The sequence below is a fragment of the Rousettus aegyptiacus genome, unplaced genomic scaffold (assembly GCF_014176215.1).
Source record: "Rousettus aegyptiacus isolate mRouAeg1 unplaced genomic scaffold, mRouAeg1.p scaffold_m13_p_4, whole genome shotgun sequence".
Taxonomy (NCBI): Eukaryota; Metazoa; Chordata; class Mammalia; order Chiroptera; family Pteropodidae; genus Rousettus; species Rousettus aegyptiacus.
The window spans coordinates 152,660,962-152,675,000 of NW_023416307.1; the positions used below are offsets into that span (position 1 = coordinate 152,660,962).

Sequence of the window (14,039 nt, forward strand, 5' to 3'; positions counted from 1 at the left end):
GATCCAGCGAATGGGAGCGTTTTCTGGGCACCTTGGCCGTGCCCAGCAGTCAGGGAGCTGCCCTCCTCTTCTCTAGGCCCTGGATATGGGGCCTGTGCTGGAGAGCTCGAGGCATTGGCCACCGCAGAATGACATAGGGCTCTCGCCGAGTGGTGAGGGGCGAAGGGACCCCTCCTGCTAGTTTGAGCCCAGCTTGATGTACTGCTTACAAGCCACTTCCAAGTTTCTTTAAATTAATTACATAATTTAAATGTTTAAATTTAAATTTTAATTTTAAAAAGTAGTAAGTATTTAAACTCCCAGAAGTACAGAGGTCTTAGAAAACGAATTGGTTTTTTGGTAACTCATTCTACTTCGGTTTGTCTGTGTGGGGAACATGGGTCCTGAGGTGGACGTTGCCTCCCACCCTCTCGCCCTGACCCTCTGACCCTGACCCCCTCACTGGTGGAGCAGTAAGGACCTGAGGTCCCTGAGCTCTGCTCCAGAGATGCCTGGCAGCACTTTTACCAAACTGGGAGCAAACTCGGACCTTCTGGCTTCTGTCTCCTGTCTTTACTTTGTTAGCTATAGCCGGAGAATAGCCCGTTTTAAATAGGAACTTTGAAACTTTGGGAAAGGTTCCATCTAAACCCCAGAGGGAGGCTGAGAATGGGATGAGCTGGTGTGCCACTCTGGGTTACCACGGGGGGGGGGGGCCCATCAGACTGCCTCTCGCTCTCTAACCAGCCTGCGGATGGGTTTAGGAAATGTGGTTTAGACTCAATTTTTAACTAGGGGAGTTGAGAGCACATTTTCATTCATAGATGTTGCAGTATGCCCAACATTTGTCACTTCCCTTTGGGACCTTCGCTCTTTTACAATGTGATCATTTGTGTTTTTCACTAATTTTAACCGGAAGCTTTGGGCCCTGTATTTTGGTGCATAGAGCCACTTGATCTGTTCCTCATCTGCTTAGCGCTGCGTGAGGGGGCACTGCTCTTGGCCGAAGGGCCGGGGGTTGAGGGCAAAACAGAGAGGCAGCCTGCAGAAGCTATTTGAGGCCGGGCATATCCTTAAAGTCTCCAGAGCTGATGAAACGATCCTCCGAAAAATGTCTAACAAGGGCCCAGAAGGCAAGCTCCGAATGTGCTCGTGTCCCCATACCCCTTTGCGAGTACACTTCTGCAGCCTCAGACGTGAGCACACGTGTACACAGGGAGGAACCGGGACCTGCCTCGGGCTGGGTGACTAGTGGAGGGGTAAGGCACCCAGTGAATCGCCAGGCACCCAGTGAATCGCCCTTTCTGCCGTGGGCCTGGCCCAGCCTGGCTAGAAGACTCCACGGCCTTGAGGCTAGACAGAAACCACAGTGGGCCTAGTGTCTAAAGTCCCACTGCAGGTAGATGTGGCCTTGATCTCAGCGTACCCCAGTGAAACCAGCGAGAGATGTGCCAAGCAGGAGGAGCGGAGTGGAGGCGTGAGTCACCAGGGGTGGAGACCTGGGAGGGGCAGTGTTCCCAGGATTTTTATTAGTTTATCCAGCTCATTAAGTGATTTCCCAACAGCCCTGAAGGAGGGGCTAGCTCTACTTTATGAAAGAGCTAAATTGGTTTAGATAACGGTATAAATAAAAAGCATTTGGTTTTATGCTAAAAACTAAGTGTATGCCCCCGAAAGAATATATTGTGATGCCTTTGAGCAGGGGGCTAGGATTACCAGCCTGTGTCTATCTTTTTAAACTTTGTACCTAATAGAGAGGCTTCTTCCTCAGGACTCCCTTGGTCTGTATTCTTTGACTCTAACATTTGTGATCTAGTGGTAAGTCCCAAGAGTACCCATTCATTACTTTGAGGCATAAGGCAGGCCCCAGGAAAGCTAACCTGGCTGATGCTAGCCTGCAAGCCAAGAGTGCCAAACCACACATCCAGGGAGAGTGCGGCAAAGCCCGGCAGATGCACCTGAGTTAGAATCTGCCCACAACTCAGTTCTCTTGTCTCTAAGTTGGGGCCGATAATAGTGCCTTCCCCAGAGGGTCGTGGGAGTTAATGAGTTAAAGCATCCAAAGTGCTCGGAGTGGTGTCTTACACATGGTAAACATTCCCACAAGTTGTTAAAGTTTCTCCTGGTACAGTGAGAGACTAGGACCATCTGAGGTCTCACAGTGCTGTCCTGCAGGCCACACCCCACCTGCGAGATTTTTGTTTCACTAATAATGTTAAGGTGAATTAAAATGCCTTGAGACGGGGCTGGGAAGTTTTCCACAGTCTCCATCACTCCCTGTTAATCGCATATGGTTCTTTGTTCAGATACACTAGTTCCCCGGGTGGCCCCTGCAGGCATTTGTGTTTTGTCCTCTGGAGATGCCCTCTAAGGCCCTTCCCAGGTCTGCATTTCTGCCCAACTCTATCAGAAAGGGTCCTTGTGCTGTGAGCACCCCTGGTGATGACGGGGGACCCTTATTTTTCTTCTGCAGCCCTTCTCTTTGTCCTTTGGCAGAATACTGGGGCTCTGGCTTTTTTTCCATTTTATTTTTTAATTTTTCAATTAGAATTGACATTTAATATTATTTTATATTAATTTCAAGTGTATAGCATAGAGGTTAGACGTTTATATAATTTGCAAAGTGATCCCCTGATTAGTCTAGTCCCTACTTGGCCCTATACATAGTTATAATATTATTGACTACGGCTCTGGCTTTTCTCGTTACCCAAAACACTGCACCCTATCCCCCACCCTGAACAATTTCCTTCTTTCCAGCCTCCTCCCCAGAGTCACTCCATGGCCAGAGTCACACCATCCAGACATCGGAGCTTTCTGTGGTCTCGTCTGCCTCTAAACCTTCTTCTCTGCCTGGCTGCCAGCTATGTCCAAAGAATGACATGCTAAATAAAGAAAAAAATTTTTTAAATGAGAAAAATTTCCAGTTTTAATTAACCCAGTATCAAAAAATCAGTGGGATGTGGTTTTATAGGTAGATTAATTTAGCTAGTAGGACCTGGGAAGTTCTGTAAACCATCCTTTAGGTCTGTGGAAGAGTTAATGAGTCATCCTCCAGTAATTAGTCACACCTGGGAGGATGTGAGCCACTACAAGCCGGAAAAGGTTAACATTTTAACCATAAGCATCTTGGACTGGATGTGTTTACACAGAGATCTATATAGAAGTGTTTTTAGACACTTAAAAGATGGAACTTATAATTGATGGCTTAGTGTTTAAATTGGGAACAGATTGTGTTTTGCTGGATGTGCAAAATAAGCTTGGTCCCTGGTGACTTGATTATTTCACCATAAATGAGCTTTTTTTCAATGGCTCAGTGCCTGAGTCCAGCAGAGGGAAAGAAGGACCGGCAGGGCTGCTCTGGTGGTAATGAAGTTTTTCTTGGGGACTTAAGATTGGGGTTCTGCTGGCTCGTAGTGGTAAAGGATGACTACATGGTTAGAGAGTCATTATACAACAATACACTCTGATTGTTTTAGGATTCATTTTTACACCTATGTTAGAATAGACTAGACAAAAACAAGTTTAATATATTAGGTGAGTTCTTTTTAGTGTTATACGATTAGGGTGGGCACAGCCTTGGGCCTTCATACAGGTTTTGCTTTGCCTGGAACGTCCCCCTGCCCCACCTGCCTGTGACCTGACCAGCGTCCACTCATCTTCAGTTTTGAGGTCTCCCAGAACCCTCAACACTGACTGAGACCCTCCCTGATCTCCCAGTTCTGCTGTTTGCTCTCTCCCTATCCTGAAACTACCCCCCATGTGACTGGAATTGCTGACTTAGGTCTGTATCCGGCTTGCCTTATCTCCAGGTCTCCAGTGACTGGCATAGGGTGGGCACCTTCCACTTGGGTGAGTGGATGGACAGATGGCTGGGGAACAGAAAGCTTCAATATGCGATTTTAAGAGTCCATGCTGAGACGATTGGTTTCTTGCCTTTCTGGGCCTTATTCATTACAGTCAAATGATTCCTGGAATGTTTACTTATCTCACAGATGTTTTAAGAGTTTGTTTTTGTTAAGCCCAAACCCTCAAAAATTTCCTGTTAAGCACTCAGGTAGTACTTAGGCTGGCAAACATTGATGCCTCTTCATTGTTTGTTGAGGTAATTGGGCATGAGATTCAAGAGGTAAGATAAAAAAAGGTTTTCTCCTGAAAAATAGCAAACAAAGCGAAAGGGGCAGCCTAATATTTAATCAGCCGTCAGTCTCTCTTCCCGCCAGCTTCGCTTCCCCGCTCTCTAGCACAGTGCTAATCTAGTTCGTGACGTGGCTCTGGCATGCCGTCGTGTGTGTCTTCTAAGTCATTCCAGCAAGGTTGCTGTGCTCAACATTGCAACTCGTATTTGGAGAGTGTCCTCACGCATTCAGAAGCTGTGAAAACTAGGGGTGCTGTATACAAAGTGACCCCTCCGTAAGCCATCCCGTTTGACTCTCAGGGCTTCCCGGCTCCCTGGGCCCGCCAGAGGAGACTATCTCCTGAACTCTCAAATAAGAGAGGTGATTATCACTGGCTGAAGTTCGCTTTACCACTGCTCTCTTGTTTCTCTTCAGATAAAGATGGCTGCTTTTGGAAGTCAGGGGGGACTGCCAGTTACACACACGACAAGTCCAGGGCGTGGCGCCAGCCCGGCACGTCGTGTGTGTCTGGAGGCTGGAAGAGTGTCAGATGCTAGCCTTTCCTGTTGCAGTGACTCTCCTTCTAGCGCGGGCTTTTCCAGCATTCCACTGGGCACCGGGAAGAAAGCCTTTCGCCTTTGCTCTCTGCATTTGAAAAGACTCACTGGCTTTCCTGTCGCCCTTCCGTATAGCTCAGCCAATGCCACCCCTGAATTTGAAGGTCGAGGCGGTGATGACCTTGGCACAGAGATTGCCAACACCCTGTACCGGATATTCAACAACAAGAGCAGCGTCGACCTGAAGTCGCTGTGTATCAGTCCCCGGGAGCACTGCTGGATCCTCTATGTGGACGTGCTGGTGAGTGTCACGTGGCCGAACTGGCCATGCTCTATCTCGCCGGGGACCGGTTGGCCCACTTTCCACTCAGTGCTTTTCTTCTCTTCAAGTGGATACTTTTAATGTCCCGGGTGAGATTACTTGGGGAAAAATCGGTCTCCTGTAATAGTTTTTTTTAAAAAATTAAATACAGCAAATGTGTAATAGCATACATACAATAACATTCTACAGTAAAGTTACAGATGTATCACGGCGGCACCTAAAATTATCCACAGAGGTTGTCAGGGGAGAAAAACAAGAGATGCTCTCTAGATGGTGCCAGACAGGGTTGTGCGCAGAATTTAGACAAGCGGCCATATTCTTCTGTGTGGAACGCCGATGAACTCTTTACGTGCATTTTCATTTAACCCTTACAGATAGAGGTTTTGCAAGTGAATACTATGGTTTTCCCCACGAATAAGTGAGAGAACTAATACACAGAGAGGTCAAGTAAGTAGCCCGGGAGCTCTCAATTTGAGAGTGGTGATATATTGGGCCTCACAGCCAGGTATTGGGCCAAGAAGTGCCAGTGTCTGTCCTTGACCTCCCTGAAAAGCACCCTGTAGTGCACCAACTTTGAGTCCCTCGTTTCCCAGGTCAGGACCCTGAGGCCCTGCCTCCCCGCTCTGCCCCTGCGGGAGCCTCCCTCACCTGGGCCTCCCTTTCCCTCCCGGTGTCTCCCCGCCCAGACGCTCGCTCTGCTTGGTTTTCGGCACTTGGCGTTCACTTCTCTTACAGCTTTAATTAGTTTTGCTTATTCACATACAGGCTCTCGTTGGGTCTCTTTTATTCCTTTTCATTAAATTTTGTGAGCCTTGAGATCAGTGACTACGTCTTCCACCCAGAGTGAGGACACTCTGAGACATTGACCAGACAGATTCTTTTCTGACTCTAAGGATAGAGCGGATCCTATGGACCAATACTGGGCTTCGTGAGGAGCAGCCTGGCTGTCTCTAAAGGTTGGCCCTGCATGAAACAATGTAGCCTTTCTGGATACTGTCAAATTAATTGGATAGTGGATGGAACATAGCTAAAGGATAACAGTGGTTACTGTTGTCCAGCAGGTTAGGGCTGTTCTCAATGCTGACGCTAATAGGTGAAAACAATAAAATCTCAAGCCCAGTTGCTTTTTCTAATCTCCAGTGAGCAGGATGTGCCTCAGAGTACAATTCCTACCAAGTAGGTGATTTGCAGGCCCTGGTTTTGAGGAGGCGGGAATCGACGGCCTGCAGTCCTTACCAGTGAGAGAGAGGCAGACGTCATAGCTGCCGGGGAGGTGCCGCCCCTCCCCGTGACCCCCGAGGGCCCACCCTGTGTCTGAAGGACGCTATAGCCACCCTTCCCCCCTAAACAGCTAGAGATGCGAGTGTCGTGGTGCGTGTGGTGCGTGGCGTTTGTCCTCCGTGACCCCGCCCTGTCGCTCCTCAGTGTCTGTGCACTCGTGTGGTCGTGCAGGGGGCCGGCCTGGTCCTGGGGCCCGGCACACTTTTCCTCCAGTCAGGAGGCCTGCTCTCTCAGCGAAGGCTTTTGGGGAACTGGCGAGTGTGAGGACGTCTCAGCTTAGAACCAGCACCCTTCTGCCGCGAGCAGGGGATGTGTGGTAGGCAAGAGTGTCTCCGGGGGTGCACTGTGGCACTGTCGCCTGCCGACCGTTTTAAGACTCCTCAGATTCGGATTTCTCCTTAACATATTTTTTGAGGTTTGGTTTATTTTAGAAGACAACATGAGCTTTTGAAATTCATCAGGAAAGTTTTTAATGAATTTAGAAAAGCATTTTTTTAAATTATTAATGCGATAGGCCAGTTTGTGTCACTCACATAATTTACATCTGTAGAGGAGTTTCTCTTCCATGAAAGCAAATGTTGGCTTTCAGCCTTGATGGGAACGTGCTTTGTGCATGTGAAATGGGGATAGGCTTTTTTTGGGTAGTAGGTTTTTATTCCACATCTAAAAATGTACTGAAGACAAGAAAATAATATATATATGTAGATATACGTATACATATGTACGTGTGTATATGTGTGTGTATGTATATATACATTGTACATTGAGTCCATGTTTGAAGCAAGATGATAACAATCCAGTCTTGTCACTAGGATTGCAAAAATGAAGTTCCTATGATTTATTTGACCAGTTTGTCAGGATAAGTGTCAGGCAGAACCCATCCTTCTAACAACACAAACGCTCGCTGGGCACGCCATGTTTGCACACTTTTGCTACAGGCACATTTACTTGAAATCTATCACAGTCAGATCATCCTCCTTTTTCCAGTATTGTTTTTTTCCCCAGTTGGGTAAATTTTTGAGAGTAGAAATTTAACTTCATGGAGACTTTACTCTTCATACTTTTTTAATGGCAAGTGGGATATCTGGTAGGACTTTGTCACCCTGACATTGTACAGGACACCTTTGGTGGGGAGATCGGTCACAGTGCGGCCTTGTGATGGCCCCGGGAGTGGTGACGGGGACCAGCACACGGTCCGTGGCGTTGGGCGTGGAAAGGAAAGAGCAGTCACCTAGCCCCTGGCTGCGGGCTGTGTGTGCCGCCAGAGGCGCTGAGCCTGGTGTCTGAGAGCAGTGGGGGGCGGGGGGTTGGTGAGGAGGAGCAGGCTTTTGGGGGAGACATGTTTTATTCTTGGTGGGCTCTACTTCCTACAAGTAGATTTAGGGGCTTTGCCTTACGAAAGGGTTCCTGGTCCCAATTCCAACGTGTATACATGGGGTTTCCCCCACACCGACAGACAATTCTCAGACACCAGCACTTGGATTTAAACCTCGCGGCCACCTCCTAAAGTATGACCGCTTTACTGAGGGGGAAACCGAATAGCAAATAGCAGAAGAGAAGACTGTCAGACCTGACACTCTTGGAGCTGACTCCGTGAGACAGCTGTGATTTTTACCCTCCACAAGGCACAGGGAGGTTTAGCACCACCCAGGGGCATGCGGCTAACTGGTGAAGACAGGAGTCGAATGCAGACGGTCCGACTAGGGGTCTCACTGGGACTCTTTGCTGTGCAGCAGCCAAATGTGAACCAGAGGCGGGCAGCACCGGTCCAGCTGCTAGAAGAACGAGCTACAGTCCCGAAGCCAGGTGCTCCCGTTGGCTGTGGGATCATATGAGGTTTGCCCAGAAAGCTTAAAGGTGGAATTGGAGATTTGCACTGGGCGTGAATGAAGTGTGTGACGGGCCAGGTGTAATTGCTGGCTGTTCCCTGAGTGTGGAAGGTCCAGGCGTAGGGCCTGCCTGTAGGTAATCTCCATGGCAGCCCTTCCGCTGGACCCTGAGGGTAAAGGATGCACAAGCCCAACAGCGTCCAGCCCGCAGGAACTCACGGTTCAGATGAAGAGACGTACGTGAAGCAGAATCACGTGGAAATACAGTCTTTTTTCTACGCGGGACTTCCTCTCTCTTCTCCCTTGTGGTAGCCCAGTTGGCTTTATTCCATGAATTCATGCCAAGGCTTCGCTGAAATGAGGACAGAAGGTCGTGTCACCTCCCACTTAATAATGTGCTCCAACCTTCCCTGGCGAATGAGCACACATAAGTGCAGGTGGCACTTTTGCTCACAGCAAAAACTTGTATGGAGACTTTAACTCATTATGCTTAATGTGGAACACGGACTGTGACCTCTTTGCGCATCAGGTGTACATTGGTAATGACATGCAGTCGGGAACCACACTGATAGACGTGGACCTGGGGGCGGCCGCAGCACCAGTGGCCACCGGTCTTTGCTTGTTTGGAGGCTGGGCGTACGTGAGCAGGATGAGAGTAACCCCGCATGTGCAACTGGGAACCATCTAGGGCAAAACCGGGGCGATCACTTCCTCCTTCAGTGTGGGCGCAGCTGGGTGGGGTGCCCACTAGAGGAGGTGCGCTGCGAGCCGGGGCCTCCGAGCGGTGGCATCGCAGCCAGGGCCGCGTGTGGCCTCGCGCGCGCGGCCCATGTAAGCACAGCCGCGACGCGGCCGTGTTTGCAGTCAGGGTGGACACGCTGTGTCCGTGAGCCAGGGCAGCAGCCCGCGTCCTCATCTTCATTTCGTAAACCCTTGGTCAGTGGTTTTTAGGAACCGGTGTCCCGTAATTGGGATAATGCTCAAGTAAGACGTGACGCTTGCTTTTTCTTCCCTCCTCACTCCCTGCCTCCCTTAGCTGCTGGAATGTGGTGGAAATTTGTTCGACGCCATCTCCATCGCTGTCAAGGCCGCTCTCTTCAATACAAGGTAAGTCTTCCTGGAAACGGTCCCCGGGGCCCGCGGACAACCTGAGCAGACCTTGCGATGGAACGTGGAGGAAATGTCTACAGAAGCTCATAGGTGAAGAGAACAAGGAATTCGAGCATTGAGAATGGGGATAGTTAATGTTAAGCTCCAGAGAACAGATTTCATAAGTTGGAACTAAATATATATATTTTTGTATTTATTTTTTGTATTGTTATTTTCATAAGTAAATATGTACCGTGTAGAAAAATACTAGAAAACTACGGGATAGCAAAAAGAGTAGAGACTAGCCACGGCGGAAACCAGCCACGGCGGAGACCAGCCACGGCGGAGACCACCCACTGTGGAGACCAGCCACTGCCTGATACTGTTCCTGGCTGAAGCTCCCGGGGCCGGGGCTGTGCCTGTTGTGCCCGCTGTGCCCCGGCCCCTCGAGCGGTGCCTGGCGCGCGGCAGGCGCTCGCGTGGTCTGCGAGCAGGGCCGCCGCCTGCGTTTGGATTCACGGGCCGGAAACGCTTATGGCTCTGTGGTTCAGCTTCCTAGACAGGCCGCGTAGCAGGGTCGTGGCTCTAAGTGCTTGCTGAGTTGACGTTTCCTAAGACCTATTCTACAGCACCCCCACCCCACCCCACCCCACCCCACCTCGTGCACCGGCTTCTTTGAGGAGAGTTTGCAGTATTTGAAAGTAAACGTGTAGGTGGGGTGTTCATTCCACAAGACCTCGCATTGGGGTGCTGGGGGGCTGGCGAATGAGGGACTGAGGAGTGGACAGGTCTAGGGACGCAGCCCAAGGAGCTGACTGGGTGAGTGAGCAGAGAAACCCGAGGAACGCCCCTCACAGCTCTGTGAGAAGTTGGGGACAACCCCGTGTCCGGACGTGGGGGTGAAGTCTACATGGCGGCGTCTTGTGTAGAAGGTTGTTACGTGGAAACCAGCCGCCAAGTGCAGGCCCCTGGTTTTTGTTCCATTGTATTTTACTTTTGGTCTGGAAATATATATATCACAAAATGGTCATTGTGATTATTTTCCATATTATGAGCAATTTAACATTTATTTGTATTTTAGAGTTTTTCTGTGATGAATTTAGACTACTTCCATAATTTGAAACAAAACAAAAGCAAAGTTAAATAAATTTAGGTCAGAAAGTATAAGATCGAAAGTTGCTGATAATGAAAGCTGTAGAGTCCCCCCACGCCTTGCTGTGCCCCTAGACTCTCGGCTGAGATAGTCGAGGGCCGGGCCTGGCCCTTGTGGCCGGCCACCAGCCGCCAGCAGCCGCAGCCTGGGCTCGGGCTGCACCGGAGAAGAAAGGCAGCTGCCGTCTGTTTTCTCTCGAGCCTCAGAACGTACTCCTCGTCTGCCAGCTGGTTTCCATGGGCACCAGGGCAAGAAGAGAGTGGGACCAGATGAGGCCGTTTGGCTGTGGGAGAGGTGTTGGGCAAACTGTACAACAGGATGGCAAAACCCAGCTGCTCAGGTTGGGGGGCACCGCCACGGGCATAGCCGTGGCTCGCCCCCGGAATAAGAACAGCCCTGCAAGCAGCGAGGGCCGGGGCCTCTACGAGGCACTGGGTCCCCCCAGTATGTGGAGAGACCTTTTGTACAGTCAGAGCCCTTTAGAAGGGTAGAGGGCATTCTCTGGACAGTGTTCTCTAGCCCCTCTACCAAACCACGTGGTGGCCAAGGGGGCGTGTGTGTGTGTGTGTGTGTGTGTGTGTGTGTGTGTGTGTGTGTGTGTACACTTATTTTTTTAAGATTCCAGAATTCAAACTGGTTACCCGATTTGTTCAAATCGGATATTACTTGGTGCCTGTACCCTGGTGGCCCCTGGCGTGGAGGCTTCAGCCGGGGCGGCCGACCCTCGCACTCCTCCTTGGTCCTCGTGGGCGTTCTGTGTCGCAGACTCCTCTGTCTGGATGTGGGCTTGAGCATGATGGCAGCAGGGCTGTGTCGCGGGGGCTTTCGTTAGCGGAACAAGGAGAGGCCCCAACAGTATTTCCGTCACAGGCGGCCTCTTCCTTCCTGGCTCCTCACCCCTAGACCCGGGTTGGACTGACTTTATTTTCCAGCACCCAGCTCAAGAAACGGAGCATTGCCAGCCCCCCAAAAGCCCTCCCGCCCGGTGTCCCTCCCATGCAGTCACCGTACCCACTGAGGCTAACCACTTTCCTAAATCAACAGAGCGGTTTTGTGCTTGTTATAAACGGGGTCACGCAGTGTTTCTCGTTTGTGTCTTCCCCATTCACTGAGCATGAGGTTGGAGGCGTCTGTGTTACGGGTTATAGTCTTAGTTTGCTTTTTGTTAGATGCTTTTCCACTGTGTGAATGCGCCACCGTTTATTCATCCAGTCTACTGTTGACGGGTGTCTGGGTAGTTTCCGGTAGGAACTATTGCAAATGGTGCTGGACATCGGCATTTTGGTACATGTCTTTTGGTGTATGTATTTACCCATTTCTGCTGGGTGGGGCGACACTTCTGGGTATGGCTGCGTTTAGTTTCAGTAGGTATTACGACAGTTTTCCAAGGTGCTTTTATCAGATGATACTCCCAGCAGCAGCGTGTAAGAGTCCTGGGCAGTTCCACGTCTTTGCCGGCCCTTGTTTTTTTAATGTTAGCCACTCTGGTGAGTGTGTCACATTGTAGATTTAATTTGCATTTCATCGCTGAATATTTAAGCTGATCACCTTTCTGTGTGTTTATTGGCTGCACAAATAGCCTCTTTTATAAAGTCCCTGTTCTCATTTCTCTGTTGGGTCATCCGTCTTTCTCTTATGTTTAGTAGGAATTCTTTATGTAATATGTCAGTTTATACACACACATGCACGCACATGCACACACACACACACACACACACACACACACACACATACATTTTCTCCACTCTGGATCATCTTTTAGTTTCTAATTGTCTTTTGGTGAACAAAGTTTATCATCTTAAGATAACATGTGTGTATGTTTCTCAATTACAATATAATTGAATCTGTAATTTTTTGTAAAGACCTCCTTTCCTCACTGCACTGCGATGTCACTGTGCTTTCGACAGGAACGACAGGGATTCTGCAGGGATTCCGACTGCTGTTCTTAGTCACAAGAAAAAGAAATTGTCTTGCAGTAAGTGGGAATTTTAATTCTGCTTCTGTTGCCAGGATACCAAGAGTTCGTGTTCTGGAAGATGAAGAGGGGTCGAAGGACATTGAACTGTCTGATGACCCTTATGACTGCATCCGGCTAAGTGTGGAGAATGTCCCCTGCATCGTCACCCTGTGCAAGGTGTGAGCTTGTATCTGATGGTTTTTGTCTTCCCTGATGGTCTCTTTCAATTCCGACCTGTTAAGCTTACTTAATAGGTTGAAAAGTTATAGTTCCACAAACTGTATAGAAAGAAGTAGCTTTCACCCAAATCTAATAGTTTGATTTTATTCGCAGTCACTACCGTGGGCAACTCTTTCTTTTTTCTTGATTGAAAGAAATGATGGAGTCCCAGGAGCACACGGATGGGTTCATAATAATAGTAGCCAGTTTGTTAAGCTCCTTCTATGTACCAGGCATTTCATCGAAACACCGTGAAGGTCTATTTCCTTTAATTCCCTCAGCTCCGTGGGGTCTAGGCTGGTTGCGCAGTCACAGAGTGGTTAAAAAGCAAACACTGTCTGCTCTCTGGGCCCCAGTGTCCAATCTTTGAAATGAGGGGTTGGAGCAGCTCCTGGGTGTCTAATAGGTCAAGTGTGCTTTTTACATTAGCACAGAGGCCCGTGGAACCTAACGTCTGGCTCATGTTGATGGGTACCCGGCACTGCCTCAGGCCTGACTGGGCCAAGATCGTCTCTGATCCACGCAGGATTTATTATATAAAAATAAGACTGAATGGGTCAGGTTTATTTCCATGAAAATCACTTCATAAACCTGGGCATTGGGACTGAGCAAAGCCACCTGCACTTGACTCATTCTCGAGCATGTCCCTTAGCACAGACCCTCTTGACTTCATCTTTGTCATCAGTGAAACATCCCTGTGGCCTCACGTGTGAATTTCTCCCTGTGCCCCTCTGTTGGGAACCCTCGGTGGCCTCTGACTGGGATGGTCTCTGAGTGATAGTTCTAACTCCCTCACCCCCATTTCCATTTCATGCTTCGTTACACGGCTCACGCGGTGCCCTGCAGTACAGTGGTTGAACGTTGCTTCAGGTATTTTCCACATGCGCAGCATCTAAGATTTGATCCTGAGTGGGCGGTGCAGGTTCTTGGCCGGTGTGGATGTTCCTTCCGGGAAGCCGTCAAGGCCGGGGACCTGGGGTGTGTGTTACCCACGTGTGCGCTCTGCTGCTCTGCCTTGCAGATCGGCTACCGGCATGTGGTGGACGCTACTCTTCAGGAGGAGGCTTGCTCCTTGGCCAGCCTGCTGGTGTCCGTGACCAGCAAGGGCGTGGTGACGTGCACGAGGAAAGTGGGGAAGGGCAGCCTGGACCCGGAGAGCGTCTTCGAGATGATGGAGGTGAGGCTCTGGTTCCGAGGCGGGTGCCGGGACCTGGCCGGGAGTGCCTGCTGCTGCTTGCCCCGTTGGTCACACTGTCGGAATTCTCGCCCTCTATGCCCTTGACCCCAGGCTTGGAGCAGGGACAACATCTGGTGTCAGCTGGGCGGCCGCCGACTTAGCCGGGGGTGGCAGTGGGGGGCTCTGACCGGAGGCGAGGGGCCTGCCAGTAACAGTTGCTTATCTCCTCCCTCTCTGATCCCAAGTTTCCACATTTCAAAATGAAAGTGTTGGCCTGATGACGGAGAGTCGCTTATAACTCCAACATGCCAAGATTTTGTGATTTGGTTAGGGAATTGAGTTACTGGCCGACTGCTTCCTG

The 14,039-nt window shown here is 49.8% G+C and overlaps 1 protein-coding gene across 4 annotated transcripts in view; it reads left to right on the top strand.

Annotated features, from left to right (window-relative positions):
* EXOSC7 (exosome component 7) overlaps nt 1-14,039 on the top strand; it is a 29,463-nt gene that overhangs the window by 10,526 nt on the left and 4,898 nt on the right. For all 4 annotated transcript variants that reach the window (XM_016141327.2, XM_036219149.1, XM_016141326.2 and 1 more), the window contains exons 4-7: nt 4,787-4,952; nt 9,120-9,190; nt 12,336-12,459; nt 13,523-13,678. In XM_016141327.2, coding sequence (XP_015996813.1) covers nt 4,787-4,952; nt 9,120-9,190; nt 12,336-12,459; nt 13,523-13,678 — 517 coding nt within the window. The remainder of the gene's footprint in view (nt 1-4,786; nt 4,953-9,119; nt 9,191-12,335; nt 12,460-13,522; nt 13,679-14,039) is intronic.